Source organism: Anabrus simplex, chromosome 1, assembly GCF_040414725.1.
Source record: "Anabrus simplex isolate iqAnaSimp1 chromosome 1, ASM4041472v1, whole genome shotgun sequence".
NCBI classification, from domain to species: domain Eukaryota; kingdom Metazoa; phylum Arthropoda; class Insecta; order Orthoptera; family Tettigoniidae; genus Anabrus; species Anabrus simplex.
Genome location: NC_090265.1, coordinates 365,884,136 through 365,897,354, shown reverse-complemented (window position 1 = coordinate 365,897,354; position 13,219 = coordinate 365,884,136). Strand labels below are relative to the sequence as shown.

General features: G+C 39.7%; 1 protein-coding gene across 1 annotated transcript in view; it reads right to left on the bottom strand.

The window, feature by feature from the left end:
• The window catches only part of nau (nautilus), a 307,290-nt gene that overhangs the window by 265,575 nt on the left and 28,496 nt on the right, over positions 1 to 13,219 (bottom strand). The window contains exons 2-3 of the mRNA XM_067142925.2: positions 9,345 to 9,522; positions 6,238 to 6,420 (exon numbers count right to left, since the gene is read on the bottom strand). Coding sequence (XP_066999026.1) covers positions 6,238 to 6,420; positions 9,345 to 9,522 — 361 coding nt within the window. The remainder of the gene's footprint in view (positions 1 to 6,237; positions 6,421 to 9,344; positions 9,523 to 13,219) is intronic.

The following is a 13,219-nucleotide window of genomic DNA, read 5'->3' as shown; positions in this document are numbered from 1 at the left end:
AGCAGGCCATTATGCCTAACGTCAGTCACATTTTAGATGGGCAAATTTGTTTGAATGGCGGGCATCCTTGGCTACTGCCAAACACGATCGGGTAAAGGAGTTTTGAAAAAAGTTCTATGCTCCCTAGCCTTCTGCCAGTCAAATCGAGAAGGAAGTTATTAATTACAATGATACACAGGTGTTGGAGAAGGACCATTCCTCCTGCCAATCAAAGTCGATATGATTAAAATAACAGACGCCCTCCAGCTGACCGCCATTATCTATTTGTAAAATATTAATTACAATGACACACACACACACACCCTTTCTAGATCGCTACAAATCGACAAATGAGTACATATAAATCGACATAAAGTACATACATATTTACCTCCATATAGAATTTAACTCCTGCTAAACGGTACATCATATCGAAAACCGTATTGTAAGATAATACGTCACATTTAGCGGTTTAAATGGCAGGTCCAATGATATTTTCTCGTGTCTCATCTATGTATGAGTAAGATTGAGTTAGAAACTGTGAATAGGGTGAAATATGAGTAAGGTTTTTTCACAGTGCATTACTTTTCGGATACTTATGTGATAGGTACAAACACAGAATTTGGCTCATGTATAAATACTGGGTGAACCAATGTTCATGTAGAATTTGATGATCCTATCTTTCCTATAAGTGATTCAAACCATCAATTTCACGCGTAAAAAGTGCAAAATTTACGTACAATCGAGGAATACAGCCAAATCTAACGTATAAGGGAGAGAGACAGATACGACAAAGAACCATAGGACCAAAGTTGTAGATCACTCCAAATTGAACGGAGATTGTGCCATCCATTTTGTGATACGACTTACCGTTTATCCACCAAATACCTCGAAAGGTAATTCTGAACAGTCATTAAAATTGCATCCATATCGATATTTTCGGGGGTAAAAAAGAAAAAAATGTAACATCTCGTCATGTTTACGTCGGTTACAGGCTAAAAGCTTAATTTGGCCAAATTTCAATTTTCTAACTCGTCTGGCAGGTTGTACCGCCATCTTGATTTGGGTGCAGGGGTTAAAAATTAGGACTTTCAGGAAACGTTTAAGCCCATGAAACTTATAGGTTATCGTTTTGGATAAATATATCCGACTGCGTTCTTATGCTGAGCCCCTAATTTGAGACGCCCAGCGAGGGGTATTTTGAGAATTTTCGATTTTTCTAGGGATCTTGAAGTCATCATCTTCTCTGTTACCAAGGTTTCAGTTTCTAAGATGCCTGGAAGTGCCTCATTAATTTACGACTATTTTCATGTTTATACCTTAATTTACATATTTAAACATCTCGTCATATATAGATCGTTCCAAATCGACTTCCATTTATTAATATAGATTATATTTTCCATCCTTCCCTAGAGTTTCTAGGAGTATCTTGCCCCTACAATATTTTTGTTTTCCAGATAGTAGGTAATAATTGTACGCCCCGCCGCCCCAAAGGGGGCCAAAATTGTACTTTAAAAATATCCGGAGTGTCACTATTCATGTCAGCAACCTCGAAAAGTATGGATTCGACTCTATTTTCGACTATATTTATATATCACTCACCCCTCACTCCCTACCCCAAAGGGGGCTTAATTTGGACTTTAAAAGTCTGGAGTATTACTATTCATCTCAGCGACCCCGAAATCGATGTATTCGGCACTGTTTTCGATTATTTTTATATATCACTCCCCCTCCCTTCAAACCGAAGGGGGCTAAATATGGACTTATAAAAATCCGGCGCGTGTCACTGTTCATCTCTGCAAACGTGAATACTTATGTATTCGACACTATTTTCGATTAATTTTATATATAACCCCTGAGGGTGCTAAGCATGGTTCACTCCCACAGTACTCGTTTCCAAATAGTAAGTAATAAGTATATCACGTTTCGTTGATTTTGCTCCAGTAGTTTAGGAGGAGATGTTGTCATTTACATACAAACATCCATTTATATATATGCATTTATTCGTCCGACTCGTTGGCTGAATGGTCAGCGTACTGGACTACGGTTCAGAGGATCCCGGGTTCGATTCCCGGCAGGGGCGGGGATTTTAATCGCTTCTGATTAATTCTTCTGGCTCGTGGACTGGGTGTTTATGTCCGTCCCAACACTCTCCTCTTCATATTCACACAACACAACACACTACACTACCAACCACCACAGAAACACGCAATAGTGATTCCATCCCTCCATATAGGGTTGGCGTCAGGAAAGGCATCCGGCCGTAAAGCAGGGCCAAATCCACATGTGTAACGTGGTGTGGGAAAAGCGGTAGGGAAAGAAGAAGAAGATTTATTTATTTATTTATTTATTTATTTATTTATTTATTTATTTATGTATTTATTTATTTATTTATTTATTTATTTTATGCTCCATCGGGGGCGTGATTAGCTAAGAGGCTTAGCTGTTGGCTTCCCATCCGCAAGGCTGCGGTTCGAATTCCGGTTGATTCTGGGTCGAGATTTTCATCTCAAGAATCACGTGACGTTAGGAAGAACATCCGGTCTTAAACTCCCGGTCAAAACCAAAATGAGCCTAGGTGACTCCAGCAACTCCAGAAATACCTGGGATAAGCTGAAGAAAGATTTTTATTTAGTTTATGTTCCATCAATTGCTGTACATTTTTTTGAGAAGCTGGCTTGTCAGAATTTATTCGTTAGGAATTTTTGGACGTGCTCTAAACCAGCGACACAGAGTTGTCGCACTTACATACGTGCAAATACCACCGACCTCAGCGAGAACCAAACCCTCTATCCTGGGAACAGGAGAACAACGACAAACTGACTAAACCGCTGAGGTCGGTGTGATTGTTATTTTACAACGGTGACTGCGTTGCACTCTAGTATCTGCAAGCCATCTGTGGGTAGTAGTCTTCTTTACATCACAAAGCCCTATTGGCTGTTGCGCCACGGTTTAAAAAATATTTTTATTAATAATCTTAAATTTTATGTAGGCTACTAATATAAAAACTACAATAACATTTCCCATCAACAAACAAATACATTCACTAGGTTCGCAGATCTGACGACTACAACCTCTCCAACTACTAAAGACTTTCTCGGTAAATCTTAGTTTAAGACCGTTTCTATAAGTTGAACTGCATGTTCAACAGAGCACAGTCGCTCTCTCTCTCTCAGTTGGACTCAGAGAATTACTACATGTCCTCCCGACTCATCTAAATGGATTTCAGAATACGGTGGATGTTTTATGACAAGGACAGTTTAGAGTTCTTAAGCACTTGCTGCTCAGTCAAGTAAGAAATATTTGTTTTTAATATTTGCAATAAAAATAACCAGATCCTCCGCGCGTGTATTATATATTTAGCTCCAGGGAAATTGAAATACGACAGCCGGAGTTTAGATGAACTTGGCTCTTGCAACCTGTCGTAAATACACGCACAAAAATTCTAAAAAACTCTACGGAGGATCTTGAGTAAGCATTATTCTATATTATTAATGACGTTTACATGGCCATGAGAATACACAATATCAAAGTATACAAACTCTATGTTAAGTGTACTATGACCGACAATAGCAGCAGTTCGTGACTGCTGCTGTTGCTACTTCTACTGCAATGAGTTATCTTTAGGTGTCTTGTGCTTGGCAGCCTTGAAGTTAGAGAATGCAGCAGTGCGCACTCAAGTACTGATTGGAATGGTCGCAGGCTCAAACAAGTATGAGTTAACATAGCTTTACTACTAAAAGTTGACCTGCTTGTTGAGTTAAAGCGGGTTTATTTATCTTTTAAAATAGGCATACGATTCAGCATCTGATTCTGGGGTTCGAGTCTCATATACCTGCTTGCTTGAACAGAGCGAAAACTTGACGACAGGAGATGGGAGATGGGCAGAGGGGAATCCAACGCATTTTAGTGGCGTAAATATTAACTGAGTGTTTTAATTGTTTTGGAAGTATGAAGGATTATATTTATTCTCTTAATTTCAAGGGATTGTTTATCAGCATTGTTTAAAAGTATGGATAGGCCAACCCTATTAATGTATATTTCAAAATCTAAGCTAAGTGGATTTTAACAATAATATGCTGGCGAGATGTAGTGTTTACAGTGCGCTATGTCTTCTGGTATGGGCTAGAGCAATTTGTTACTTTCATTGACCTGTCTCAGTCTCATCCTTGGCTTTGACAATATGAAAGTGACCGAGGTATGAGCGATGCTAGTAATACCATTCCTTATGCAGCCAGTCCCTGTTATGATTGGTGTGAAAATATCGTCCATAGGGTCGGTTGGTGCATGCATTTCAGTGGGCTTGGCAGACTAATATGCAATAGCAACTTCTGGCTCGGTGAGGAAAGCAATGGGAAACTACCTCACTCCTCATTTCCCTAATATGCCTCTTCAGTGATGCCTAGGCTGTTTGTGATAGCCTTTGGTGGAACTGTGGAGGATCAGACCAGCCTTCGGGCTGAATACCCAACCTACATACAATGATATTGGCAGGAAAATCAAATTTCAAATAATTAAATTATTTTATTGAGCACTAAAATATTGGCATAAAATTTGTCTATGTAAATACGTAAAAAAACCAAACTACCATTCTTAAACCAAGTTTTCCCAGACCATGCTTTCACGTTACCAGATATGAACACATTTCACTAACTCAAGGCCACGGCCGCTGTTCAAAACATGCCTGCCGCAAGTTAGTATTATTTTGTATCGCAATCACCATAAGAGGAGAATGGTAACCTACACAATGGTGTCGCGACGGATATAAGCTAGAGTATTCTAATCAAGTCTATGTTCACACTACGTCTGTGTTCGAATCCATCACTAATTTTAAGACTATTTTTCATCACTGATCACTATTTAAGAGTGGATATTCCTGATGTAATCCTAATTAGTAGTGTAAATCCAGTGCAGCATACGAAGTCTGCTCTTATGATACGACGATCTTAGCTCATTCATGTGTGTCGGATGTCGAGAAACAATAAGATGGTTATGGACTTTTTTTTTTTCTGACCGTTGATATCAAAGTGGAGTTGAAGTTCCACTCAACGTCCTCCACTAAATGTTCAACTGTCCTAACCTAGTCCCTCTATACTACCCCTTTCAATCTGTGGTAAAAAGATGTAGTATCCTTCCGTCGTTAGAAAGATACTGATGAATTTTCTACTTCGTTCTGTAAGTTCTGTTCTAATTTTAGTTCCTTCTTACCGCCTCACAATCAAATGTATTATCCTAAGCTCACCGGTTCGTTTTTGAACCTGTTTTTGAAGGGCAGGAAAAACTGAGAAAACGTTTTATAAATTATTAGAGGACGAGCTTTGCGTTTACCCCATAAATTAACCCTACCTTACGAATCGTCCAGTAGAGTTCCACTTCACTGCTAGATGATATAAAATCGAAACATAAATAATTATACAACAGGTAGCAAAGATTATTATTATTATTATTATTATTATTATTATTATTATTATTATTATTATTATTATTATTATTATTATTATTATTATTATTATTAGGTTGATTGATTAATGATCAAGGGTCTGACCGTGGTAAGGGTTTGCACTTCCAGATGTGATCTGGAAAGGTGATAAATGAAGTATGATATGATGAAAAATGAGACTGTGAAGTGTGTTGGCCTCTGTTCTTTGGCTGTTATTTTACGTCATTGAGCCAACCCTCCTCCTTTTCTCGGACTTAGGACCGGCAACAGCAACTACTGAGCTACACAATCCACCCAGTAGGTGCTGTAGGATTGCATTTTTTGGGCCATATATACCGTTTGCCAAATTTTAGACTCCTGAAGCAGCTTTTTGATTTCTTTTGGAATAGTAAAACAAAAACCACTTGGTTTAAAGAAATACAAATGGATTTGGATGAGTTGAAAATTTCTACAGAGCAAATTGAAAATAGAGAAGAAAAGAAGACTGTAAACAGCAAATATACAAAACTATCACTTAAAACATTAAAACGTAAGCAGTATGTTATATCAGCAGAAGAACGGGCTGCAAGATCGTCTAGAATGAAGAAGTTTTTGGAAAAGAAGAAATCATGAAGTGTTAAAAAATGAACTTAATTTTTATGTACTTATTTTTTGAGGATTTTATTGTATAAGTTTAATTTTGGTGCTCCAATCTGGGCGTAAACAATGTAAATAAATAAATTAGAAACATATGTGAGCAGAGGACGAAAAATATCAGTACGAAACCCACAGGTTGGACCACACTACTCTGGATGATCCTCACTAATAAGCGTACTCACCGCGCAGTCCGCCGAGCCGTGTTGTCCCGCCAGTCCCGGACCGTGTGCTTGATGTTGACCCTGAAGAAGACTCTCCAAAGACTCAATGTAGTCGATAGCGTTTCGGAGGATTTCTACTTTGGGCAGCCGCTGGTTAGGATTCGAACAAGTACGTCGCTTAAGCATTTCGAATGCTTCGTTCACCTGCAAACAATAACACAACCGTTCAGATGGTATAAACCTTGAACATATAAGAATATTTATTTATTTATTTATTTATTTATTTATTTATTTATTTATTTATTTATTTATTTATTTACAATCATTTCAACTAAAAATGTATTCTATTATTGACGTAGATTCACATGGTCTTGGGGATGAAAGATTACGAGCATTACAATGTAAACTTAACACCTCGCAGGTTGTGTTAGAAATAAATGAGCTTAAGATTAGCAAAAAAAAGACGGAATACTTGCACTACAATTTTTCCATGAAAATATCCAATCATGAAGGATTAAACATTAGAAATGAGCAGGTCATGACAACAAGTAGCTTAAAATATCTTGAATAATCCAAGATAATGCAAACATCGATAGGGATATTACCAGTCGGATAAGCAATGTCTGGGCGAACAGGTAGGCTAGAGTTGTATAAGAAGATTTCACTCCACCAGAATGGCAAAATTTATGAAACGGTTGTACATTCAGCCATTCTATATAGCTCGAAATGCTGGGAAGACGGACGAACAAAATCTTAATGTAGCTGAGATGAAGCCGCTAAGATGAGCCCGTGCAGTGACCAGGCTCGATAACATTCGAAATAACGCCATCGGAAAATCTCTGAGAATAACATCGATCTCGGAGAAATTGAGAGAACGTGATTTGGTCACCTTCAATGACCAGAGTAGTAGTAGATGGTTTGTGACAGATGGCCAACTAAACCTAGGATAACCCAAAATATGATGGAGAGCCCGTGTTACAAAGATCTAGGCAACACTAATATTGATGTAAATAGAGTCCAAAATAGATCCTTCTGAAAGAGGGTGAACGGGATATCGTACTCCATCTGAGTGGTAAAAGAAGGCTAAAGAAGAAGAGTAAGAAGAGCTTTTAGTGATCTCTGTGATTTCCCGTTTACACTCCAAACAAATGCAACTATCTTATCGAGGACCAGAATGCCGAAATTTCGCCCTGAAAAGCGTCAGTAAATCTACAGATAAGGGTCTCTAATATGCAAGACCTTTTAAATACCAACCGTCTGCGCCTTGAATCAAGTCAGTTATATTATTCAGCCAGCTATGTATTTCTTGAGCTAACCACAAATTTCATAATCATTAACCGATATGTATTCTTCTCGGTCAGTGATCGTAGAATGGGATATTTACTACATATCTGCAAATACATACTGAAAAAAGTAAAACCCCTACCACTCACGAAGATCCCGCCGTATTCACGTTTACAATGAATTTGTACCCTTCGGTGTACGCGTTCAAAAATTCGAGGCTTGAAGAAAACATTCCAATAGTGCACTTCTTGGATATCTCTCCTCCATCTCTTATCCATATTAAATTCGAATCTACTCTTTGACTTGTCCATATCATTTATTTATTTGTTTATTTATTTATTTATTTATTTATTTATTTATTTATTTATTTATTTATTTATTTATTTATTTATTTATTTATTTATTTATTTATTTAGTTAGTTAGTTAGTTAGTTATTTTCTAGTGGCTCTACGTCGCACCAACACAGACAGGTCTTATGGCGACGATGGGAGTGGAAAGGGCTAGGAGTGGGAAGGAAGCGGCCGTGGCCTTAATTAAGGTACAGCCCCAGAATTTGCCTGGTGTGAAAATGGGAAACCACGGAAAACCATCTTCAGGGCTGCCAATAGTGGGATTCGAACCCACTAACTCCGGATGCAAGCTCACAGCTGCGCGCCCTAACCGCCCGGCCAACTCACCTGGTGTCCATATTATTTCATTAAGGTATAATTATTTTTAAAAATAGCAAGCTTGTAGTTTTACGTGATTGTTTATATCGTGATAAAAACCATGGGACCTCCAGTTTTACAGTGAATCCGAACACCCATACGCCTTGGCCGGGATTCGAATAGCAGGCACCTTGTTGACAAGCCAGTGATGATGACATTCGGCTATCACGCCCCGGACGGTTGTACGAAACGTAATGTGTCTCATTGGCCTCATATCCATAGTCTATGTTGAGTGGACCAATATTCTATACTTGGGGGTATGAACTCGGGGTGCCTGAGTTGCACTCATCCTTTTCCATCTACTCCTAGTTGATTAATTATTTCTTCCTTCATCACAAATATCCTTTCCTTGAAAGTAATTATTAGATATAAATTTTCCTGCTGTAGTAAGAACGAAAGAAAAAAAGGAAAGAAAGAAAGAAAGGAAGGAAGAAATATTTAAACCTCGACCACAAGCTGATTAAAAGAAGACAACTCTTCAGTCAAGTATTTAAAATAGAATTAATACAGAAGAAAATATGAGGAGCATTCGGTTGAACGAATACATGCAGGCTACCCAAACAAGTAAGAAGCAACAGGTCAAGGAAAAGATGAGATCTCAGAGGACCCATGAAAATATGGCGATTCAATTTCAAATCGAAACGAAAATAAAAGAATTAGTAGTTGTAGTAGTTTTTCTTCCGTTTTCTGGAGGTTTAGCGTCGCACTAACACATTGAAGGTTTTCGGCGACGCAAGGGTAGGAAAGGGCCTTAATTAAGATACAGCCCTAGCATTTTCATGGTGGGAAAATGGGAAACCATAAACAGCCATCTTCAGGTCTATCGACAGTACTACTCGAGCCCACGATATCCCGAACGCAAGCTCACAGCTACGCGACCCTAACCGCGCGGTCAACTCGCTCGGTCAATAGCATAAGTAATAGTAGTACCATGATTCATCTTGTGTAAACACACGAACTCGAGCCAACAACTAAATAGGATTTTCTAACAAATCCCAGTCCTAGCAACGATAGCTATAACCATTTTAATAACTCTGGACTAATTCATACGTTCTGGGGACTGTTATTAGGCGAACATTCACTCGCTAGATGGGGTGCAGATGTCTTTCTAAACAAATGACAGTTCCGTGACTCACCTTACGCAGCCGGCGTCGCTCCCGTAGCGTGGCGGCCTTGCGGCGATCCACCGTGACGGTCTTCCTCTTGCACGCCTTACAGGCCCACAGTAGACACCTCCTCTGGTGTCCCGCCAGGACGTGAGGAACATGCTGTTCTTCCGAGCCGTCCGAGCGTGAACCATCGTCCTCCTCCGCTCTGCAACCAGCACAGGCCCTTTCAGACAAATCAACTGAAATACCGAAACATAGGTAGTTTTACATGTAATGAGAAACGTTATTCCTACCAACCACAGCTTATTGAAAGGGTTTTACCCAGTAAGTCGAAGAACTCTCCATGTAAGGTCCATTAGGCTCCTTCCATGGCTCATTCTTATGTTCAAAATATTATCGTTTGTAAACCCATCAAACCTTTTTTTGTTCCCCTTACCTCGGTTACGCTGGAAACATATTTGGACGAATTGAATGCCTTCAAGATGGAGAATATCCAGCTCCAGGCTAAATGGTTAGCATGCTGGCCTTTGGTCCAAGAGGTCTCGGGTTTGATTCGCGGTCGGACCAGGGATCTTAATTTTTATTAGTTAATTCCTATGGCTTGGGGACTGGTGTGTTTGTGACGTCTTCAGCATTAGATTTCATCTTACATAGAGACCCATCCTCACAGGCGCGCAAGTCGCCTAAACGGTGACAAATCGAAAGACCTGCACCAAGCCTCTCCGGGGGCCATACGTCACTATTATTATTATTATTATTATTATTATTATTATTATTATTATTATTATATTATTATTATTATTATTATTATTATTATTATTATTATTATTATTATTATTATTAGGCCCTATTCTTTCTTAATCCGTTTACCCTCCAGGGCTGGTTTTTCCTCGGACTCAGTGAGGGATCCCACCTCTACCACCTCAAGGCAGTGTGAGGCTTTGGGTTAGGAATACCACTGAGGACGAGGATCAGTACATCGCTCAGGCGGCTTCACCTGCTATGCTGAACAGGGGCCCTGCGGGGGATGGGGAGATAGGAAGGGATAGAAAAGGAAGAGGGAAGGAAGCGGCCGTGGCCTTAAGTTACTGTAGGTAGGTACCATCCCGGCATTTGCCTGGAGGGAAGTGGGAAACCACGGAAAACGACTTCCAGGATGGCTGATATGGGAATCGAACCCGCCTCTACTCAGTTGACCTCTCGAGGCTGAGTGGACCTCGTTCCAGCCCTCGCACCAATTTTCGAATTTTGCGGCAGAGCCGGGAATCGAACCCGGGCCTCTGGGGGTGGCAGCTAATCATGTTAACCACTACACCACAGAGGCGGATATTATTATTATTGTTGTTATTGCCATGGGGAATGTCAATCACAATTGATACTATAGAAGTATAGATCAAGAGAAAAATTTTACTAATATGCCATGTCAAGTCAACATGCAGTGTTTTAAGAGATAAAACGACGTGTTATCCGTTTTCCGGCTCCTTGGTTGAATTTTCAACGTCCTACACTTCAGAGGATCCCGCATCCCATTCTCTACCAGGCCTCGGGATTTTTTTCTTTTTCTACCAGTTTAACATCACAATAATACAGGTTTTTGGCAATATATTTTATTTTTTTAGTTGCTTTTCGTCGCACCGACACAGATAGGTCTTATGGCAGCGATGGGATAGGAAAGGGCTAGGAATGGGAAGGAAGCGGCCGTGGCCTTAATTAAAGTACAGCCCAACATTTGCCTGGTGTGATAATGGGAAACTACGGAAAACCATCTTCAGGACTACCGACAGTGGGGTTCGAACCCACTGTTTCCAGCTGCACGACCCTAACTACACGACCAACTCGCTCGGTCGGCGATAGCGGGATAGGAAAGAGCTAGGATTAAGAAATATTTTGTTTTTGGTATTATTTAAGGATTCTAAGGCTGGTATGAAAATGAGAAACTACGGAAAATAATTTTCTAGGCTGACGGCGGTGGGTTTCAATCCCATCATCTTACGAATGCAAGCTTACATTTGCAGAGTCCATACCACGCAGTCGCATCGCATTAATTCTTCCTCTGGCTCGGGGACTGGGTGTTCGTGTTTGTCTTAATATTAGGCTCTTCATTTACAATCAACATACCTCACTACCAACCATTACATAAACACTTTAAGGCGAATGCACCTCTCCCTTATGGTTGGCGTCAGGAGAGGCATCCCGTTTTAAAACTGGACATAATCCACACGTAGTGCTAACTCTAAATAACAGAGGATAGGCCAGGAGAAAAAAACAAACCTGCTGTTCACAACTGCCATGAAGGTAGAGTTCGGGCCAATAAAAGACAGAGTGTATCCCCTAAAACTGAAAGAATAAACCAGTTGAATAAAAAGCAAACTTAGCTCTTCACTTTACTGTTAACTCTAAGCCATCAACCACAGAACCTGCAGTTTAAGATGGGATCAGAACACTGAGACGTAGGATTTGCATCAAGACCTCCTTGGTAAAGGCCTAGTGACAAATTCGCTCAGTAATCAAGCGAGTTAAATAAATAGAATCACTGCCGGACTTAGTCGGTACCCAAAATTAATGATTATTTTTCTCTCTTTCACCTAAAATATCTACAATAACAACAACACTATATTAAAATAAAGCGAGAGACAGATACATAAATCGTCATTATAGACCGTTATGCCTTTCAGCTTTCAGTCTGCAATCCTCTGTGAATTTATTAACCACCACCGCCACAATCCTCTATTTGTAACTAGATCTCTGGCTTCGTTAGAAACTGAGTCTAACCATTGTCGTCTTGTTCTCCCTCTACTTCTCTTACACCCCATAACAGAGTCCATTATTCTCCTAGGTAACCTACAGTGTCTTCCTCCATTCACCTCACATGATCCCACCACCGAAGTCTAGGAAGTCATAAACCACTGTGAGTGGCAGAACCCTAATCTACGGTATATGAGGGTGTTGGATATGGAAAGGCAGAAAATGACTCTGTAAGCTTTCGAAACCTAATACTATCACTTTTGGAAAGGAACAGTGGTTTGCTAAGAGAGTACGGCAGGAAAATGCAAAAGAGAAGACCGGTAGAAATTATATGAATCAATTTCAGACTCATCTGGGGCACTATGGTCACCATAATCCGCTGGGGGGTGGGGGGCATTGCCGTCAAGAGTAGATTGTATTTACGGTAAGAGAAAAGTGAGTCTGTGATAGAATTCAAAACCCAGGCACAACACGTATAAAATATTGTAAGTTAGCCAAATCCAAGTGTCCACTTAATGTGTTTCTGGCACTGAAGGGTAGAATATTTGAACCATGTCTGTCATGGCTGTATCAATATCGTTATGCTTGGCATTGCTGTGAGGTGACGTACGAACTGCTGAGAAATTGGAAATTAGCCAGTAAGTTGCAAATGTTGTTTGACAGTTTGGTTTTCGCACTTGATTCATTTATGAAATATTTCAAATTCAAAAATAATACATAACAGATCTATCATATAGGTACGAGGTACAGCTTTAGAACTCTGTAGCGGTTCTGATATTTAAGTACTCCACAAAGTCTGCACACACTATTGAAACAAGGTTCTGACGCGCCGGGTGTGGAATACACCTATAAGCTTTCAACATGGACAAGAACTTTTCCGAGAAAGTAGAAAAATGAATTTAACAGATGTAAATATATGTAATATATTTAGTACGAGGAATGAATTGCGCTACTAGCATAGGCCTAACAACTTTTCATTCATTCCATTGCAAGATTGCAGAATAGTAATTAAAATGGAACCAGCTGTGTAAGCAGGGATTCCAACCTGTATGATAATTAATGGGGCATATGATTATTTTGATACTGGTACGATATTAGGTTGTATGATACCGGCAAAACATAGGATAATTTTGAAAACTGTCGATAATATCGCCAAT